The 23214-nt window shown below is 37.9% G+C and overlaps 1 protein-coding gene across 5 annotated transcripts in view; it reads left to right on the top strand.

The window, feature by feature from the left end:
- The window catches only part of bcar3 (BCAR3 adaptor protein, NSP family member), a 66638-nt gene that overhangs the window by 38334 nt on the left and 5090 nt on the right, over positions 1-23214 (top strand). For 4 of the 5 annotated variants that reach the window (XM_026269366.1, XM_026269365.1, XM_026269368.1 and 1 more), the window contains 3 exons: positions 1500-1539; positions 19815-19943; positions 22216-22655. In XM_026269366.1, coding sequence (XP_026125151.1) covers positions 1500-1539; positions 19815-19943; positions 22216-22655 — 609 coding nt within the window. Of the gene's footprint in view, positions 1-1499; positions 1540-9165; positions 10076-19814; positions 19944-22215; positions 22656-23214 lie in introns of those variants that run through there. The other variant, XM_026269369.1, reaches the window with a different exon arrangement.

Raw genomic sequence — 23214 nt, 5'->3', positions numbered from 1 at the left:
ATCTGTTTCTGGAAACCCAATAATAGCTTGTCCATCTCTCTAACTTGACATGTCCTCCCTCAGCTTTCTAATTATGACTGGCAAGACTGTGAGGTACAAATCACCACTTTGAGACACAATACAGCTGTGGCTTGGCACAGAACGAGCCAGAGATGGAGATGAATGTTTTTCTTGAGGCCATGTCCTCACGGCATGCCCTCTTTTTGCGGACAAGACGGTATGTTCGGCCTGGTTCCAAACTCAAGTCACTCTTGGGTCGACCCGTGGGAGTGCTGACAGTGTACTCTTATAGCGCTCTAATGTCAGTGTTCAGAAGCTTTAAAGCGTGACCTATCGCCTCTAGAGTAGTTTTCTACTGAATGTCCAATGGGAACAGCATCAGTTATGCTTTAAAGTTACATCAAATGCGAAGCAAACAAACAATAAAAAAAAAAAATCTTCACAAATTCTCGTATTTCCAGTAATCGGACGCTTTTTATATATCTGAGCTCTCACCCCAGGTGCCACCTCCACACTGAACCTGAAAGCCACCCTTATTCCCCTAAGGGGTTGAGACAGTCCACCACACACCCTGGTGGTAAGAAAGGAAGAGAGAGAGAGTCATAAAGAAAAGTCAGGTTTTTGTGTAAGCTGAGATGAAAGGGACTCTGGGTAAAGGCAAAAACAGAGAGGGTGGAAACATCTAAATGGAGAAAAAGCTGAGCCGTGCAGTGCACCTCGACCGCTCATTCTTCTCTGTGACTCTCTTCACCACCATGGTTCCTGCGTTCCACATAGAGAATCTAAATAAAACAAAAAATGCAGTGCTGACCAAGGGCCATCTCTGCAGTTAGGGTAAGTCACATCTAGACCATAACCTTAAAGATGCAGGCAGGAATAGTGGTCATGTGAACAATTGCTATGTCTCGTCTCCTGTTTTGTATAGATTCTGGGTTACATTTGCGCCAAGTTTGTCTCTTACCCAAAGGTAGCACTGAAAGTTTATTTATGCTGTTTTTTGAGCCTGTGGGAAATTTAGACTCAATGAATTAATTCCCCTTTTCCTGGCTATAATCCTTTAGAATTTGGGGTTTAAGTCTTCACGCAAGCATAAATCCGGAGAGTCATAAGAGTGTGTTTGTGTGTGAGACAGAGAGCCACTAAAAGACCTGAAATGCTCATCCCTTACTGCTTAACCTTATATTTTTTAAAGCCTGCTTAAATTTTTTTATTCATTGTCAAAATTGAAATCTGCATCTCAGCTGAACTTTGTGCATTTAGGTTAGTGTGGAAGTAATTGTGTGTGTTTGGGGGGATGGTGGGTGTTTGTGTCCACATGTTGTGGTCTATACTGTGGTGTAATGACCTCAGGCGAGAGGGGCTGAACTGCAGTCCAATGTACAGCCTGCCCAGAGAAGGACCCACACACACACACACACACTTACAGTTAAACCGGCAGCCAGCTTGGCTAAAGGAGAGTTGATGTGTTCGCTGAAGAGAGTTCTTTCTTTTTCCTGCAGGGACGGTGCAGGCATGGACCCTACCATGGAGTATGTCAAGGTAAGGCTTCACATTTTACCGTAACATGTGCGTGTGGAGTTTGAAATGATTGCTCTATTATGGTGAAAAGCCACTGGCAGTGTATGAGGTAATGATAGAATGGTGGGTGAGGGTTTGCAGAAGACAGAAAATATCTTAGGGCAACCCTTAACCCTTTGAGATATCCAATACTATTCAGCTTAAGGAGTTTTGTAAGTGTAGAGTCTTTAAAGTAGGATGAGAATGTCATCTGTGCTGGATGTTGTGGATATGAAGGATTGTAGTTTATTGACGGAGTGCTGAGTAAATATACGTATTACATTGCATACTTGGATTTGCATCAGAGATAAATGTGTGCGTCAGTGGGAGTGATTATCTTGGTTGTATAAAATCTACGCTTCCTGATGTATCTTATGTGCTAATTAAAAATGATAAGCCAATTGCAAAAACAATACTTTCGTTCCATTTCTCAGTGTTATTTAACTCGGAGTTAGCAAATAAAGTGCACTCTCCTTGACCCGTCTAGGTAGTTGACCACATTTGATTCTGAGGGGAATGACAGGCAATGTATACATGAATACATCAGACCTTAGACTCTTGCAACTTTAAGCCAGAGCTGTTCATAAAACTCAACAGCCAAAATTTTCTGATAAAGATCTGACAATTTCTGCATTTCCTACTGTACGAGGGGCCCCTGTAGACACATCTTAAATTAAAATGGCACAATTACAAGGAGGAAATGAGCTGGTGATATTTCAAGGCTCTGCAAACAACATATGCAGGTGAAATTATACTCGATCAAGTTAGGAACAAATGACAAATTTCACTTTGCCAGCAAAGGCAGAATTGTTCCCTGGCTTTATTTTGACCTGGGGCATCATCTAGCAGTTATGAAAGCTCTCCATCACACAACATGACTGTATTACAGCACCCACGACTCTGATGAAAGATATGGTGTGACATATATCTTGAGTGCCTCATTCGGTTCGCACCGACTGAATGAGATTTTCCACTGTGATCACCTGCAGCCTTGAGTGTGTTGTCACCACACAGCTACCTCTGTCAGCCTGCTGAGAAATGATCCGTCTCACTCTCTCTGTCCTCCCTGTACTCAGTAGCTCAGTGGGCTGCATCATGTTGGGGTCTAGCAACTCCCTGTGAAGAACAAACACCTCATAGCATTACCTTGCACAGACAACAAACCAAAGCAAACAGCACAAACACACAGTCAATAGCAACTATACGTTGGCAGTGCTCCAGCACAGTTGAACAGACAGTCACCATAACCGAAAATGATTTTTATAAAACATCATTATAGGGTGAATCCCACAGCCTGTCCAAGAATGTCTGCCATATTTTACAGATATGTTAACACATTTTAACACTACATTTTCATGAATATAAATCATATAAAAAGTACATATTTGTTTGAACTGAATGTTCAAATAAATAGGAGTGAATATTTTTTATTTTTTAGCATTTTGCCATTACTAATTAATATTTAAATTACTAACAAAGTGAAAAGTATTTTTTTAAATAAATGAATGAATGTTTACACACAAATGATATATGGCAATATTACTGTAAAAATTAATAAAACTCATCTGGATATTAATTGAATGGAATGTGATTGATGAAATAAAATACAAATTGAAAAAACAATTTGAAGAAAAATATGATTCAGAAATTCGTGAGATTCACCCGCCAATTAGAGAGGCCTATAACAAAACTGGACAACATATCCTCAGGGGAATAACATAGCCATGAAATGTTTCAATCAGACGAACTGCATATACACTGGCTCTTTATACTCTATTTGAGGAAGCTCTGCCTGTTTAATGTGTGGCCATCTGTAAGAATGCAAAAGCAGCTGTAGTAATCTGTACTGCCATATGAAGTTTTTCCATTTACACCATTAAACACTCAGCTGAAAAGAAAATAAATCTAGATGTTGACAGAGTCTTCATCACGCCTGTGTGTTTGGGTGTCTGCGTCAAGGTCTGAGGTAGTCATAGTTTCAGTAAATCATCCCCCGTCCTCTCCCTCAGACTGAATGAATGTGGACCTCAACTTGCCCTCTTCAGGTGGTGTCGAGTTTCCAGCTTCATGTTTATCAAACACCTGGGTCTGAACAGAACCTGGGATCTCTGATCTCTCTCAGTAACAGAAGGTTCCCATGCAGACCTGTGCACAAATTCAATCCGTCAGCCAGAAAGCCACAGATGGGGTTTATCATCTAAAATAGTCAATTATTTAATATATATATTGAAATTATGCTGTAATTATCAATACAGTTCTCATCATCTACTGACATTATAATTGGGGTACACAGACACTATACTTAGCTTGGTATAAATTATATAAATTATACATTCCCTTTACAAACTGTTACCTGATGTTGATCATTCAGCCAAGAAACTATAAAAATACTGGACGCTATCTATACTGTACATATCTAATACTGGACATATCTATATATGCTATCTATATACAAGGTTTGTAATCAATGATAAATTTAAAAGCGTCTCTCTTCCATCAGGCTTCATTTATTTCAACATTCAACTGGCTAGTTTTGCATGTCTTGGGTTTTCGGTTTACAGTCTTGGCCTATTTTTTTGACGACCTGTTAGCGAAGGAATGTTTTCTTCAAAGTTAACAGGAAGCCAGCCATCAAAAATATGGGATAATTAACTTCCAAGACCTTATGCACTGATATCACTTCCTGAAGTCAGATGACCCTGGTTTTAGCATTGTTAGTGAAAACTGTTTGTTTTCAGATGATATCAGATCAGGTGGTGCTTTCCATCATGGTTTGGGGTTGAATGAGTCAAGTTGAAATTTGTTAGCTCAACTTCTACTCCGTTTACATATGTAACCCCGGGACAAAACCTTAGCCACGCAACTTAGGGAAGTCATCTACCTATATTTAATATCAAGCACGAATTATATGATTTTTTTTTTTTTTTTTTACAATATCAAGCCTTTATTCATCTGTTTCTCTCCTTGCGTGTGAAGCAGAGATTGAAGAAATTGGAGCTATTATCATCAAAGAGGATCTGGAGGGTGGAAATTGTTTGGGTGACTTGGATGTTTAAAAATATATTTTTTTTTTAAAGGATGGGAATCAAATCTGTGATCTGCGGATGTGACACATGAATCACTGACTTCTTGTTGTGATTCATGGATGGAAATTAAACATCAGTGCCGCATTTATTTTACTATAAATTACATATGGGTGTCATTGGCACATTAACACTAATTTTCATGTTACACATTTTAAGAAAGATATATACAACTATTCAAAGTCTGGTTTGGCTGATACAAAATGATAAGTGATCTAATCTGATGATTTATAATGTACTATCAAGAAATTATTTTATAATCTCCAAAGAACCATATGGTTACGTATGAAAGCATTTTAGAGCTTAAATAAAAATAAATAAAAATACATATCAATCAAAGATTAGCAGAATAAAGTTATATTAACAGTCATAATATTTGGAGTAAAATGTAAAAAAAAAAAAAAAAAAGACAATACTGTAGCTATATGATATTTCGATTATATAAAATTTTTTAAATATTACAACTTCATTAATTTTGGGGGTTTTTCTCAAAATATTGACTTCCGTTATTATGACTTTATTCTTTATTAATCTCAGATGTTTTGCTAGTTACTAAGACTTTTTTTTTTATATTTAACAACAACAGATTTATTTCCTGTTTTCTCCCACACATGCACACACACACACATCTTTCTGTTCTTGATGGCCTGATGGTGAACACACACACACACACACACACACTGTTGCTCAGTAAGCTGCTAAGCACTCATGAAAGAGCTTTACAGGAACAATGAGGCACTGTTCCCTCTGTGGGATCTGCTGCCCTGTGAACCCATAGAAAGACTTCCTTAGTCCGGCCTGCAGCCTCTCTGAACGTTTACAGCAGCTAGAGACAGAAGCACAGAAACACAGGACATAGACTGACCCAGTACCAACAGCTCAAAGGGCTTCTGTCTCTCAAAAGATGAGAGAGACCGGAAGCATGAAGACCTGATGGAAGAGACTGACACACCCACTCATATTGTTATATAAAATCATATCACCATTGCTAGATATTTCATGTTCTTTAGATAAACAGACAAAGAATAGAGTAATGGCCATGAAAGTAGGCAGAAACTTTAGGTCAGTCTGCACAGAAGAAAATACGTAAGATGGAATGAGTAACATTATTATTAGACAGCACACTAATTCTCATTATTTAAACATAATTCTTTAAAAGAATTCAACCTTAAATACAGATGAAAATATTACAAGGGTGATATTTCTATTGATACATTAATTAACAATGTTTAACAAAGGTAATATAAAGTGTTACTGAAGTAACTATGTAAAACAACTTAACCAGTGCTATGACTTATTGTTTTACTTTTATATAACCCGATAAATGAGTTGTCAGATATCCAGAGTTTTCATTAAATCGAAATTAAAGAAATGGCATGTGGCACACTCCCTGCTTTAAAGCCTCCAGTTATTATAATTCAACGTTTTGGCATGTGTTCCAGTTCTTAATGCAGTGATATTAAAAGTAGTATTTTTAGAGCTTTACCTCAGGGAACACTGCAGATTGTACAAAAATCCCATCCACAGGCATAACTTGACTGGTGATGAAGATCGTTGATCACATTCCTCTTAGGATGGAGAATCTCTTGATTTTACATGACTGTGAACTTGGATCAAGACATTAGTGAGTCAAAGCAAAAGCTGAATGAACATTGTCTTACATATTGCAATAGAGATTGTCACTGAACACTAAACAAACTGGAAGATCATCAGTGCATCTGAAAGTTTACCTAACATTATTAGGTGTGAATTAGAAAATAATGAGGAAGCCACTATAACTAAAACATGCGATGATTATTATAAACACTGCACACATTACAGAGGCACAGCACCTCCTAGTGTTCATCTATATGCACTGCAGCACAACAGAATAAATTACAGCAAGCTTTCACTCACATTTAACATCAGAATTTATAAAAAGTTAAGTCCTTTGAAACAGTAAGTCTAGTGATTTGATTAAAAAGGTTTACAATCATAGTTTCTTTAGTGTAAAATAAAAAAAAAAAAAAATATATATATATATATATATATATATATATATATTAAAAGTAATAAAAATAATAAAAATATTAAAACATTATAGAATAAATAAAGCAAATGTGACCCTGGACTACAAAACCAGTCATAAGTAGCACAGGTATATTTGTAGCAATATGCCAAAATACATTGTATAGGTCAAAATGATTGATTTTTCTTTTATGCCTAAAATCATTGGGACATTAACTAAAGATCATGTTCCATAAAGATATTTTGTAAATTCCCTACTGTAAATATATAAAAACTTAATTTTGGATTGTTAATGTGCATTGCTAAGAACTTCATTTGGACAACTTTAAAGTCTATTTTCTCAGTATTTTATTTATTTATTTATTATTTCTTTATTTATTGCTCCCTCAGATTCCAGATTTTTAAATATTTGTTTCTTGGTCAAATATTGTTCTAATAGATCATATGGAAAGCTTATTTATTTAATTTAAAAAAAATTACCCTTATGACTGGTTTTGTGGTCCAGGGTCACAAATTATAATGAAGTTTCTACAAGGAAACAAAAATAACTTATGGTCTAACCACTGGATAAAGTCTGAACCCTCAGACTTAATGCACTGGAGCTGTCACCTTAGATAAAGGATTTGCTCACATTACACCGTAATATTTGACATTTTCGAATTGTAAATCAAATTTTCTTCTTGTCTGCATTTTTTGCATGCTCAGAAAAAAACATGTAGCAAGATGGAATCAAAAGGTTTCCCAGATTACCCTAACTCACCCTACTTCAGCTAGAAACGGTCACATGCAAGCACTTTACACTTTGAACTATACTCTCTTGAAGTGAAGTCAGACATGTATTTAAAATTTATTTTTTGCTCTTATGTACAAAAACATCCCGCTGGCTGCTTTCTTTAGCGGACTGTGGAAAGGCAGATTTGCTTGCAGGACCATGGCGATTTTATTGAGCATAATTAGGTAGTTTAGGAGCCCACTCTCAGGGAGAACATTCCAGTGTTGGTCCGAGGGTGTGCCAGCCAGCCATTATGTCTTTGTTTACCTCTTAAGAGCAATCTGGGAGAAACATAAATCTGTTGATAGACATCCAACTTTTTGCATCCAAAAATGGCTCTGAATTATGTAGGACGTACAGTACACTTTATTGTTTTAAATATTCATTTAATTTTGTTGGTAAAGTAAACGGTCCCTCAGAGAGCGGTTCAAAAGAGAGGGGCGGAGTCAACAGAGCTAATTTGCATTTAAAGGAAAATGCTACAAAACGGCTTGCTCTGAAAAGAGTGTTGTTTTACACTACCAACTATGTTACAGACTTTTCATTAAGATCCTAAAGTAATCATATCAACTTGGATAATGGGCATCCGATGACCCCTTTAAAAGTCTTTGAACTCTTTGCACAGACAGTCAGATGCTCCTGCTTCCACTGAAGTACAAAATGCTCTTTGGATCAGTTTTCTTCTGGTCAAAGAAAACTTAAACTGCTGTGCAAATACAATTATTTATAATAATAAAATATATATTGGGACATTTTTTTTTAAGCATTTTCACTCAAGGATTTTTGTGCCCAGACCCCACAAAAATTCTGATATTAGGAAATAATGTTTTAAAAGGTCCTTTCACTAAATAGCCACACAATATTAAAAGGTGCAAATAACACCCACACACACTCACACAAAAAGACTCACCTCACACAAACACTGTGAGCTCTATTCAGTCCGGTCAAATGGTCTGGAAAACATGAATTCTCTTCTGTCTTCTAAACTTACTGGTTTCCAAATGCCTCTTTTACTCTCTGACTCTTTTCTATGGGGCGGGGGTTACTTTCCCTGAAAATGACAGAACTTGTAATGCTGTTAACAAATAGGTTAATCAAGAAAAAAGCCACAGTTACCACCCCCACCCCACCAACTATAGCCGCAATAACACTAAGTGCTGTCTTGTGTGTGACTAGAGACAGAGTAGTCTTGTTATTTAAACCCCAGTGGGAGAAATGAGTGAATTTGGCCGTCTGGGACCCTTCAGGCTCAACCAAGCTCTCTTCTCAGGGTCAGGATAGTCCCAGCTGGGGAAGAGGGCCCTGCCTGCTGGGGGAATGCTCTTTTATATTAACCCCCTGCTGTTACTGAAACCCAGCTGGATTTTAGAGTGATTTTTAGAGTTGTGATGATACTAAAAGACACAGTCCTGGTCCTTCAGTGCAGACCTGTCACACAGTATAACCACTCTCCTCATCTGCCTGGAAAACTGCTCCTAAAAGTAGTCCACAGGAAATGCTCGCTCTTGTCTAAAAATATTTATTTCAAATGTCATTAGTGATAAGCAATGTTTTTTTTTTTTCATGTCACTGAACTGCTGGATATCAGATTTTCTCTCTGCATGTTCTCATTTACTTGCAATATGTGTCAGCACTGTTCTTTATTTTGTTTAAGTGACAATTCTCATCTATAATTTTTAGACCCTGATAATCAAGCCTACATAGAATTTGAGCATATGCAATGCTGCAGCTTTCTGTGAAATCTAGTATTTGTTTGTTAAACATAGTATATTGGTTAATTTAATTACAAATAATGAGTTAGTACTTCTACTCAATTTAACCCATTTTATCATGCTTAAATCACAAATCTTTTTCTAAAATCAGTGCAAAGAAATCAGGGAAAGTGTGCAGATTGCATTTAGAAATGATATGTGAATATGATTCATGAAATTAGCAACATTAGTCAGTCGATGTGGAATTTTTGAAATGCCAGCAGAATACAGCTATACATACCTCAGATCTCAAAGCATAATATTTACTTGCTTTTTACTAGCTTCACAAGCTTCTGTTAATTGTCCAGTTAGTGACTGAAATTCTCAAGATGTCTAAATATAATCTTCGCTCATTCACTAATTAGCATATACCTAAAGAAAAAAGCAAGGAAGAGAGAAAATGCAAGAACTAAAAAATTTGAAGTCCTAATCTAAATACATCTTTTCTATCCCGTTCTCTCCTCATCTCTTTTTCTGACAAGCTGTTAGAGGTTTTGGGGAAAGGGGGGTTGGTTTGGAGGCTGGCTGTGTGGCGCTCATGCAGATGGCTGTCCTCTGATTGGCTGGAAAGTCATATCACATGGAGTTTAGCTCGGCTCCTTACATGGGCTGCCCGGGGGTGAGAGCAACAGCATGGAGCAGCATATGCACTGCTGAGCGCTCAAACACATGCACACACACTCACACTCACTCATGCACACTCGCACTGAGAGAGTTCACAGTTAGTCGCTGGGCAGCTAACATGCTTCTGTTCACTGGAGGTATAAAGCACTGAGTTTGTAAGAGTATTTCCACTGATGAGTGCCACAGAAACAAGAGAGATGTCGGAGAGATGCAATATTCTGAGGACCATCACGGCAGCTTTGTGCTGCTTCTATCAGAAGAGCTCTGTTATTGGAGGCAAGGTGAGTAAAAGCTTGATAAAATTACATCTGTATAGAGTTACATGTCAGTTTATGCATTTTAGTAGCATCAAATTCATGTGTAATATTTATTATATTTATATTTTAACAACTGTTTACTGTTCATTTACATAAATATGTAACAATTTATGTTGGTTAGCAGTAAAATGTAAATATAAGTGGTAAAATTCTATAAATAATCTGTAGCATTATTTCTTAAAAAAAAGGACATTTTTGAAAAGGCAACAAAAAATGTGGCAGAAAGAAAAAGATTGATAGAAAGGTGCCATAAAAAGCAGGTCCATGTGTAGTTTTATTGTGGCAGTCTTTGGTCTGGGATCTTTAGATATATGGCTTTGTTTCATTATAGTAAGTGAAGGCGTCATGCACACACTCACTTACAAGAGTGTATGTGTTTCTCTTCCCATTCACTTGTAATTGTTTAGCTGCACACCCTCCTCCTTTTGTCTTAAAACCATTTAACCAGTATTGATTGATATCCTTTATCTCTGTGGCTTGCAAATGGGTCGTAAGTGTGAACACGTGCAGTTCTATTCACTCATCTAATGTCATGTGATAAGGACAGAGAGCTGCTCAGGTCAGGTTGAGTGAATTTATGCGTGATATAAAATTGGTTGCCTTGCAGGAGGCTGTTACAGTTTTATATGGAACCGATGTGGGAAGGAAACCATCAGCCAATGGGTCATACAACTATTCAAAACGTATGGATTATTAATAGCAAGAATGTTCAAAGACTTACATTACACAGAGACTATAGGGGGTTTTGGCCAACAGGATGAAATGCATTCAGATTTCGGAGTGGATTGAAGGACTCTCCACAGGTGTAGCTAATCGGTTCTTTCTTTCTGAGGGCGCATGAACTACTGATCTATGGTCCATCAAAATCTAGAACACAATAAAGCAGAGCATGTTAGGAAACAGAAATTCACTGAACAGTCCTGCTTTTCATAGAAATATTCCTGTAGTTAAAACACCAGAGCATGGCACTAGCAACACCATCATAGGTTCAATTCCCAGGGAGTACATGAAACTGAAAAGATGGATAGCATTGCTTTGAATAAAAGTGTGGGCCAATTGCATGAATGCAAATTGCACCAGCACTGATCACAGATTCCTGGTTTAATTTATCAGAACAGTCTATATTTTCGAATGCTAAGGCTGAATTGGCCAGAAATAGCAGCATGTTTGTTATTTCTCGCGTCTGGCCGGCCAACTCATCGGATCCTCGCTCTCAGGGCTCGAGCGTCTGTTGAAAACATTCGGGTCTGGTCCACATTTTTTGGGCTTGTTTCTAAAAATAGCGCTAGGTTGTCATGGAGACTTCCGGTCTTTGCGATGGTGTTGGGGGGTCAATGGGCAATAGAGGGACAGAGAGGGCAGTGTTGGTGCCTCTTGTATGAATTCTTTCTTTTGGGAGGAAGTTTCTCACAGAACAGCTTCAGTCATAGAAAGCTTTATCTGGCAGCGAGTGACTTCTAAGTAAATTTCTCCATGGTGAAAATAACTTGAGGGCTTTATTTTGGTCAGTGTGAGGGGCAGCTGTGGTGTGTACTGTACGGTACAGCTGTGAATGTCTTCCACCCTACAGAGGCTTGAAACTCAAACCGTGACAAGTCTGCCTTAAATAAACAGGCTTACTCGTTTGGCAGAGACGTATATTTACACCTGACAGACATGAATGACAGACTTTAATGAATGTCGAATAAATCGCTCTTCTCAGTCAGTTCTTAAGGCATGTGTTTTGTGGGACACTGGTGTGGCATCATTTAGATGGCATCAAGTTAAAAGTAGTCTAACCCCGAACAGTTTCAGTGTTGGTTCATTGAAATTAACTGAAAGGAATCATGTCTCCTTTTCTCTAACCCATTCTCACACACACTGGACAGGCAGCAGAGGTTCCCCATGCCCTGACAGTGTAACAAGCAGAAGTATCATGGCTGTGGCAGAAATAAAAGCTCCACAGAGCAGTGGGACAGCGGGAAGGCTGTCTGATTGACAGGCTGCCGGAGAGGTGCTGACACAGCCTGGCACAGTCCCTTCAGTCTACACCAAAAGTTTCACCTCCTGTCGGAGAAAAAAGAATATGTTTTTGGACCAGGGAATAAACACATAATTCTAGAAAGCACTTCATGTGTTCACCAACTGGCAGAGTGACCAAACAACAATTTTATCCATTGAAAAATGGGCATTATGTACCAGAACAGAACCAAAAACAGCTACCCTTCTTAAACACCACTTAACACCTGTGTTTGGAGCTGAACAGGAAAGACATTTCAGAGTCAGAGCAAGCCATTACATTTTGATGAAAAATTACAATCATTTTTTTATGCAATAATGTGCACTGAATAATTCAGAGAATGAACACTAACAATTTGGCTTTCTAAATCTTTTGTTGTCTACATTTCAAATGTGTACAAAAAGGAATGCTGTATAATTTGGAAACTTGAGGAAAAAAACAGTTTTGTTTTTCGTCAGTTTTATCTTCTCTGATTCTGCCTTCCTCAAGCAATCCATAGGACTTCAAGGCATTCTCCAGGCTCAGGGCTTTCCTTTCCAACAGGATGGCTTCCAGCAATTTTGAGTCCCCAGGACAAGCGTGTCCCCTACTTTCCCCCTTCTCTCGTTTGCTATACAGCAATTTGAGCACGCTTGAGGAAACATTAAAAAGAGGCCATGTTCAAAGTGATTCAGCACAGCTGCCCCAGGCCCTAATCTCCCCTTCTGCCCTCCTCACAAAGCCAGGGCTGGGCCACGCTGATTGGGACAGAATGAGTGGAATGAGGGGGCTGGGGGATCATAGATTGAAATGGAGAAAATGTGATTAAATAAGAGAAAGAGAGAGAATCTAGCTTTTTTCCTGAAACTAAGATGCCCTCTCAATCCACACAATGTATGATAAGATTTGACTAGATTCTTAGAATCAGTCTTTCTTAGAATTAGTAAGAATGGAGAGAAAAGTCAATATATCAAAGTATTGACATTTTATGACTTTGTCTTTAATACTGTAGCAAATATAATAAACTAACAAATAATAATAATAATAATAATAATAATAATAATAAAAATGGTGTGAGGATATAACTGAAAAAATACATTGACAAATTGTTGAGTATAATATTGTATAGCCAGGTTCATGCTGGTTGTCATCCCTAAATTGCACCAAAAATGTGTATTTTAAATCAATTTAAAAGGATCATAAATTTCACGAGCATCCGTCACATCCCCAGACTCTTGACGGACTGTTCTTTTCAGCTAAGATTTGGCCTGCCCTGTCCAGGAATACATGACGATGGCAGACACCCCGGGGACCATCTAAATGGACAACGTGATGGGGGTGAGATAAGAGAGGAAGAGGTCCTGTGTTTAAAGTCCCAGGAGGCTGATGGGACACTCTGATGGCCCTCTTTGTTTACTCTGGTCCAGGAAAGGTGTGACCCAATACCAAAGCCCAGACCAGGTCGATTGTCCTGCACATAAGAGGCTGCTAATGACCCACTGAACCCTTTGGGAATCTCAGCCTACAGTTTTGAGACAGGGGGTCTCCATCCTTCAAGCCCTCTCAGGAAACAGCAGGAAATAACAAGATCTTGACATTTTATATGTTAATGTGAGTGATGCTTAACCATGCAAAGTCCCCACCACAGTGTGAGGACAGTTGATGCCAAGGTCTTCAAAGTCGTTTTTAGCACATTGCTATACATCTGCTGGGATGTTCTGACTGGCTTCTAGGGTCTTTGATTTTTGTTTTAGGTCTGTTAATCATCCAGCTATTGTAAGTCAGATACCTCAACTCAACAAACTGCAACATTCAAGGTATTACTTATGTCTGTAGCACAAATGGTGTTAAAATCTCTAATCATTAGAACAAGTATTACTAACTATCTACTTGTACCATTGGATTAGCAGTCCTGCTGGTTTCTATCACAACATTCATGAAAATGATCTCCATCTTCAGACATGCACTTTGCCATAATCTGCACAATTTCCAAATCAAACATGGATTTTTTTAAAGTTCACTCGCTAAGCTGCTGAACGGCCCCTTGTGGAGCAAACTAAAGAGGATTAGATGTTCAAGAATCAGCAGGAGAATGTCATCTCATCCATAAGCATCACCCAAAAGCAGCTTTCCAGATCTAATTCAGCCTCTGAGCGCATCATCTTTGACCAGAAAAGCCATGAGAACAGTCAGTTCTGACGTGTGCCAATCTGATCTAATGTGCGCTTAGTCACTCAGCCATGCTTCTGATGTCTCATGAACTACTACAGAGAATGGCTCTTATTAATACTGCAAAGTGTCTCATATATTGTCATTATGACGCTCATCTGTCTGACGATTACTAACCTGTGCGCTGCACTTACCCAATGTGACCTTTGAACCTTAATTCAATATATCCAAATGCTTCACATTCAAAATGCATGCCACTATTTAAAAAGAGCCTTAGCAATCAGCCACTCAGATGTGCAAAGATAAATATGGCAATATATAAATGGCTACAACTAAAAGTAGAGGTGATTCATTTGATGTACAAATACATCTACACCGCTGCTCGATGGAGAGATTATTCGTCATGCTGCTATCGAGCTGCTCGAGCAATTGAGCGTTGGCTATTTTTAAACATTTATGGCCTCAGTGCACCTCTAAATGGATCCACGATGTCGTAGCGCAGAATGAATGCAACGGCCATGCCAGATAAACACCACCTCAGCTGGCATGTAATCACAAAGCAGTCATAAAACCTAAAACGTGGACATAAGGTCCAAAAAATATTTGCATTCCATACAACCAGAATACAGTCTCGTGCTCATATGTTTTTACTAAAAGTTATATTTTTATCGGTTGTTTAAGTCACTGTATTGTGTAATACAGTTGAAGACACTAAGCAAAAACAAGTGCTTTGGGATGATTTTCCCAGCCAGGGTAAAAGTATGTGTCATCTGGTCACTGTAATTTGTGGCTTGCGGGGTGTTGGCTTGGCTCGCTGTTGTCTAAATGAAGAGGGGTGTGACGCCCGTCCCTCACTACAATACCAGAGGCATCAGAGTATATTTCAGTCCTCGCTGTGGCCTGGGTTTGTCAGTCTCTATACATAGCAAGGATCTTAGAAGCTTCTCCATATAAAGGGAAAAACTGTCTGTTGTGTGGCATGACTTGAATAAATTCACAAAAGCGCAGAACTGCTTTCAAAGAAATGCACAACTCCTTAATTCAGCGGGTTTGTTACAACCTTTCAAGTAATCATAATACCTGACCATCTAAAAAGTGCCCTTCAGACAGAGTCCTCTGAAAACACTTTTTTAAAGCTATTGAATGATCAGTAAAAGAGAGTTGACATGAGGATAAATCGGCCAGGATTATCCACTAGCTGCTCAAAAAAGGAAATGACAAGACTGCCATATGTTTGTGCGAGATGCTTTCCCAACACAAATCAGCAACTCAGAGGCTAGAATTAAGAGATCTTATGGCAGAATTTATATCTCTCCTAGCAATCAGCTGTTGGCTATCCACTTAGGGTCAAATGATCTATAAAGGAGTAAAGCAAAGTGTTTGAAACCCCCATCAAATAATAATTTTTTTTTTTTTTAATTACAAATTTATACATTCAATTTTTAAGAGCTTTTTAAGTATTCTGCTTCAAAATGTGCCTAACAACACTCTTAAAATGATTCAGAAATAAATAACCTGTTTACATAGTTGATATATCTGACATTATTTGAATATGGGCAAGCCAAAAGGCTCTTGTAATCCTTGATATCAATCAATTTAGAATGATTGTTGTTATTATATGATGGTGTATATGATAATTGGAGGATGTCCAATCAATTGCACAAGCTTTCATGCTTCAAGCTTTTCCCTGTGAGACGTGTTTTTTTGCTATATAGAGAAGTGTCTTTGTCATATTAAAAGATGTCCAGCATTGCCAGGCCTGTGTGAAGTGGTTTGTTGTGGACCGCAGTGACAGATTGTGGTCAGTAAGATCCTAATAACTGTCTGACATGCTTGACAGACACTGCTTAGACATATATATATAGAGAGAGAGATAGAGAGAGAGAGAGAGAGAGACTGACAGCTAAGAATCTTCTCAACATCACAGGAAACTGATGTAGCTCAGTTTTAATAGAAGTGAAATGTGATTTTCACATGCTACACAGATTTTTATTGTCCTTTTGATTGGTTTTACCAAATAATGTGTGTCTTGCTAATTATTTTGTATAATATTATAAACATTGCCCATTAATACAAGAGTAGTCCATATGCACCAGGTTCTAGTTTCTATTATGAGATCACTTGTTATGATTATTGATGTCATTGTACATCACCATGGCTCTCGGCAATAATCAGATGTCTTGGCAGTTTTAAGAAAACCCAAAGCTCTTAATCATCAAGCCATTAAAGCTATTTCAATCTACAAAGCAACAACGACACACTAAAATTGGACTATATAATAAAAATACACAACAGCATCACTGGCTCTTTGGCCGGTGTGCGATTCAGCTGACTTAATTAAATCAAACAGTGTGTAACAATCATAGTTTCCACTTCTGAGTGCGTGCATGCCCACACACACACACACAGTCAGTCATTCATCAATTCCAATTACCTTTGCCCTTTTGTTGGTTTCATTTGACATATTACTCAATAGACCACAACTACAAAGTTGAAACGAGGAGTCCTGCTGGGAATTTCCCCCTCACGCACAGATTTAGCTTGGGGTTATGCTGCAGTGCTGTGCTTGAGTACCTACTGCTTACAACTACCAGCTAGAGCACAAAGGTACCACTTTAGGTCTCTGGAGTTAGTTACCACACATAGATGACATTCCAAGAACTTCATGTTTGAAATCCCCTTTCTAAATTATGTAACATCCTTTTTTTTTGCCCTGGTTGTACAATTAAAAACACAGCATTCAGTTCAAAAATCACAAATTCAGGAAAATAAGGGTTTATGATCGAGAAAAACAGGTTAAAGAGTTAAAAAGTTTAGCATCTGTAAGTAGTGTTTGATCGATATATCGGCCGATATCTACCATTTTCAAATATCGGCATCGGCCAATACGTTTTTTTTTCTGCTTGGTTGATATTTTCAAGGCATGCCACAGTATTTTGTATTTTTATTTTGACGGCGCTGAGAAGGGTAGCAACTGAACGTACACAGCTCACATTCTCCCTCTTATTCGCTGCTGTCATTAGCAGTTCTGTCTAATACGGATAGAAGTCTGTTTATTAATCAGATAGAATGGTTAAACAAAAAAATTTATGTATACAGGAAGTGTTACAACAATTTCTTTTATATTATTAGGCAAACCTAATACTTACCAGTTTGCTGTCAACATCAGGCAAATATACATTTATATAATTTAAACAAATTTTTTTTAATGGCTAATGAATATTTAATTTCACAAACCTTGCAAGCTTGGTCAAATCAAGCTGTGAGATCTTGTGAAGTGTGCGTGTGTATCCAGCATGATTGTGTGTTCTCTGTGTGATGGTCGGTCCGTGTGAATTTAATGCTTTAAACTTTAAACTCATGATTTCAAATTATGCTGTGATTTATGCATTTGCCCACCCTCATATTCATGTCATTTTCTCTGTGTGCTGTATGTAAAATGAGTGTTTCCCTTGCTTTATTTGAAAAATATGATTCCTAATGCCAGGGTCCGATTTGTGGGAAAAAAAACAGAGGGGGGGATGTTTTGAAACATTTTAAATTCATACAAATAAATCATGAAACATTAACTATATGATGGCATGCGCTAATTAGCATATTTATGATGTAAGTGCATCGTATTGTATTGCCTCCCTGTGCTCACATACTGCAGTTTAATTTAGCCATTTAATTTAATTCTCAATAAAACTGTTTTTATTACTATATTTTCATGTTTGTTGTCAGACAACAGAATGAATATTACAATGACTGAAATGCGGTCCATTAAGACTACACAACCAGCTCTCAAACATTAATCTGCACTAATGAAATCAAATACACATACGATAAAGTACGTGGTTGTGCTGTGACTGATGTCGGCTATACTTGCTTGTAAAATAGAGTTAGAAGCAACAGAATCTCTTTCTCTCTGCGCTCGCTGAACACAACAGATGCAGAGAGAGAGTCTCGCGCTGGGGAAGAGACTTCGCGCTCGGACGGCAGCACCAGAGAGTCTCAGAGACTAAATAATGATTGTCCAAAAAGTCGCTAAATTTGTTGCTAGTCGCTGTTTTGGAAAAAAGGCGCTAAATCTAAAAGTTGCTAAAAGTTACCAACTCCACTGTCCAGCGGACCGGCTTCAACCGTCTCGCAAGTGTTGCTAGGCTATTACTCGTGAGGTGTATTTAATCAGATAGCGCCGTGGGTGGGACATTGAGCAAGTCTGCAGAGTGGTGAATACAGAGAGGCTGCGCGCCAGCCAAAGTAGCGGCAGAAAGGGGGAAATCCCACGCATCCCCCCTGGCAAGTCGCACCCTGTACACAAACTTCCCAGAATACTGAGTGCCCTTTTGGTAACAGTGTTTACTTCATTTTTTATTATATTTTAGTTAAATATTTATTTGTGAAAAACACTTTGTCATCTAAAGTATTAGTATGTTTATTTTACACATTCATTTATTAATCCAGTGTCAAATGATTTCAAATTTCTGAAATATTAATACAAAAAAAAAAAAAAAGTATAATTATATCGGCTTTATATCTGCTATCGGCCCCCTGCTTTCCAAGATATCTGCATCGACATCGGCTGTCAAAAAACAATATCAGTCGACCACTATCTGTAAGATTTTAACATGTGTTTGAAAGAAGTCTTCTTCTGCTCACCAAGGATGTGTTTATTTGATTAAAAATAGTAAACATTAATATTGTTTACTACTATATTATAACAATTTAAAATAAATTGCTGAGTTGATGCTCAAGGAATATTATAATCAATAATGAAAACAGTTGTGCCGTTTAATATTTTTGGGGAAGCCATGAAAATTTCTCCCCAAAAATCTTTATAATACATTTCTCTCACATGCTGCACTGCCCCAAACCCTGTACTACTACTTTTAGTAGGTCTGTACTATTAATACTGTTTAGCAAGCAAATTATAATGTTTTAAAAGAATGTTAACATTAGGTTTCACAAACTAGCAATGAATAATTTATTATTTAATTAATAAAGCTTTATTCATTGATAACATATTAGATGTGCCGGACAATAGTACTGTATATCATACTCTTTTGACAACAGAAGAACATTATTACAACTCCTATTTGTTGATAAACAACAATGGCATGTGCTGTTAAGACATGGAGGATATTGCGAAAATTAAAATTGCATAATCTGTCTACATTTCAGTTGCATTTCTTTTAAGCAGCTTATTGACAAGAAATATTCCTCACTTGTGAAATCCACAACCCTCTAAGGTGACAAGCATTTTTCCATCAAACCAGAAAATCCATGATGAATCACAGCAGTGGGGCGTGTGTGCAGGTAAAGGTACGGCTTGCCCCGTGGCTGAAGGAGGCGGAGACAGACAGGAAGAGGGAGGGACTTATGTGTCACTGTAAACAGATCGGCACAGGAAGCACAGATCCATCATCCAGTCAGATACTGAGTAACAGGGCAAAAAGAAGGGAGGGGAATAGAAAAAGAAACAAGACTAATACACATACTTCAATCATAGAGACTAACATACTATCTAGGGCCACCATGGCTCTAACAGACTCCTCTGTCCCCATCTATGTGCAGTTTTCAAGGGACAAGTACATCATGGATGGACCACCAGAGAAGCTTAGAAGAGAACTAGAAGAAGAACTGAAACTGAGCAGTGAGGAACCAAGGAGTCATGCCTGGTATCATGGAGCCATCCCTAGACAGGTACAACTTTTTTGGAATATTTCTGTTGTGAGTGGCTGTGTCCGTGATTTAATATAAGTATGGTTACCACATGTCTGCAATATTGTTCAGAAGTTAAATCTGGCTGAGAGTAGAGATCTTTCTGCTGTCAAAGCATAGCTGCTCTCTCCTTGTGTGACAGTGAAGTCATGCCTGTATCTGGCACTCAGACATTCACTTTCTTTGTAGAAAAGATAATGAATTAAAGACATGTGGCCATGTTTGCTTCAGCTAGAGCTCCGGCCAGTAATACTTGATTAAGAGAAGAAAACACTGAGGATATGACTTGCATTAGATGTTCTTATGGATAACTTGCTAATTGTACAAAAGGTACCATGGAAGTATCATGAAAAAAAATGATGTAGGAGATCAGTATCATGGTTCTCTGATACCACATGCATCTACTTACATCTGTTTTTACAAGGTACTACAAGTTACTTCAAAGAATAGTATTGTATTATCATGATTCATAGGCTACAGTGTCCTAATACTTAAAAAAACAGATCGCCAAAATTATGAAACGTATACATTATATATTTTACTAACAATAGATTACATATAAGCATGTTGTGCAAAATAATAACCTATGAATACAGTGACTAGTGTTCTAAAATATTCCTTTAATATGCAAATTTTACTTGCTTGGCTATGTGAACGTACATATTAATGATTAGATGCTAGAAATAAGAAAAACAATAAGCATATAGAAGTGGCAAGTATTTGCTTTGCGAGGCCCAAAGGCTATGGTGTATTTAAGAACCTATGTAATGGTTGATCAGTTCTTGTTCTGAACTGGTTACAGGCGCCAAACCTGTCCAGAACAAGTAAAGTCACTTTCACACCCAGACTTGATCCATGACCAAGGAAAACAAAACGTCTCACTGAAACAAAACACTAAATGTGGAGTCTTGCCTGAATGCTTGTCAAGCAGCAAAACTCAGACTAACAATATTTTCTAGTACAATTCACTGTGCTTAATAACTACATACTGGACGGTTCATTAACACCCAGCTTTATTCAAAAACACCCATCAACAGTTTCTCATCATTGCAAACATCACAGTGCTGACAGCTACAGATCCGCTCTTATGAAAACCATGTACCCTGGCTCCTCTTTCCCATGCTCCTTTGCAGGATTTGCCCCCTAAAACTGACAACTCATCCATCAACAATTGTAACAGAGCAAGAGTTGTTAATGCAGTGATGAATCATGACTGCTATTTGACCCAAGGTCTATTTATTTAACGGCATCAAATGATCAGAACTAGCAGCATTCGTCTGGCTACTGCTTACACCACAAATATAGTCAGAAAGAACAAACTTATTCATCATGGCTCAACACACTTTCTGAATGACCTTAGAATATAGTACATGTACATCGAGTTCATGAGTAAGGTGCCCTTTGTTGATTATTTCTCTACAATCATGTTATCCATCAGCACTATTAAGAGGAATCAGCAGTTAGTTTGATTCTTTTGAGTGGTCCTTGAATCTCTACACACACTGTGATTCTCAAAAAACCCTTGACAGCATGTGTGCTGCACTACAGCTCGTGTTTACCCATGAGTCTTTCAGCCAGACGAGTCTGACCTGCTCGGCTCGAGTTAATCAAACAAACTACAGACAAGGAAAGAGGAAAGACAGGCATTTTCCGATTTGACACGCATCACTTTATGACCAGTGGAGTGAAATGACATGTGCTTGATTTCAAAGTGTTTCCTGTAAATGCCCGTTTGTGTTTTGTTAGTCACTGAAAGGAGAAGATGGTAAAAGATGAATACTTATTAATAACAGATGACAAGACAGGCTGCAACTTGTGAAACTATGCATACTTGAACATAAAAAAAAAAGCTAAGCTTTTTAGCTGCTGTTTTATAATATAAGAAAGGCCTGAGAACAGCATTTAGCACACCATCATGAAAACGGTCATAAACACTTGTGAGATTCTAATTCCACGTAATGACTCTTTCCACAGCTCCAAACACACATGCTAACAGATTTATTAGTGTTTGATCCTTTCATGAGCACATAGTGAGAAGTAATATGAAACAATGACGTACAAACTTTAATCGTATCTCATTTCTCAAGTAAACGAATAAATGCAAGACATACTGATATTAAAAACAAATAAGGAAATATATATAAAAATATACCTCGCCAACATGCAATACTCTTGAAACTAAGGAGGAAGCAATATATATATATAAACAGTGACTACAAAAACATCAAAAATTGTGTGTATGTTTGAATTTAAGGTGGCTGAAAACCTGGTTCAGAGAGATGGAGACTTTCTGATCCGAGACTCGCTGTCCAGCCCAGGGAACTACGTTCTGACCTGCCAGTGGAAGAACACCCCTCAACACTTCAAAATCAACAAACGCGTGGTAGCCATGAACGAGGCCTACTCACGTGTTCAGTACCTGTTTGAGAAGGAGGGATTTGACAGCATCCCCGCGTTAGTGCGATACTACGTAGGCAACCGTGAGCCGGTCTCTGAGGTTGTGGGAGCGATTATCTTTCAGCCAATCAACAGAGCTCTGCCTCTGAGGTGTCTGGAGGAGAAATATGGAGTTGGATCTATACGTGTAGAGGCGGGATACTCCGAGAGAAAGAGCCTGACTTCCAAACGGTTGAGTCTGAATATCATGAACGGACACACCCAGGATCACACCCTCAGCCGTGGGAATCTCCTCAGGTGAGACTAAGACTATCCTATGGCACTCTTATGCATTGCCAAGAAGAAATACTCTGCAAGGCATTTTAATTATATATTTGAGAAAATGTTAAAAATCCTGTTAAAGGATTGACATTACTATTTACAGATTCTAGTTCTCAAACGGTTTGTGTAATGTGGCTTTTTCAGAATCTGTATTTAGCCTTTTTTCCATGTAATTTGTAATACATGCAATTTTGCTGCTCCTAAAAAGAGAGGCCGATAATTCATTCCTTTCATATTTTCAACACTTGGTTAGATAGTTAATTACAGAGATTTAGCTCACATGATTTAATCTTTTTATGCAATTTGAAGTAAAAGGAAATTCAGAGACAGAGTTCAGGACTGTCCATCTTGAACTCTGAATTAGAAAACAATCATCAAAATAAACAATACTAGAGATAGAACTTAAATACATTTGCAATATATAATTGGGGTCTACTTTAAAAAGAGACTAGTCATGAATTTGCATATTATCCCCAGGTTTATACAGTAAAACCTATAGAATTATAATACTTATTGGGTCTTGTGGTATAAATCA

Source organism: Carassius auratus, chromosome 8 (assembly GCF_003368295.1).
Source record: "Carassius auratus strain Wakin chromosome 8, ASM336829v1, whole genome shotgun sequence".
Lineage (NCBI taxonomy): Eukaryota > Metazoa > Chordata > Actinopteri > Cypriniformes > Cyprinidae > Carassius > Carassius auratus.
Note: the sequence above shows the minus strand (reverse complement) of the source record. Positions and strands in the feature narration are given on the sequence as shown.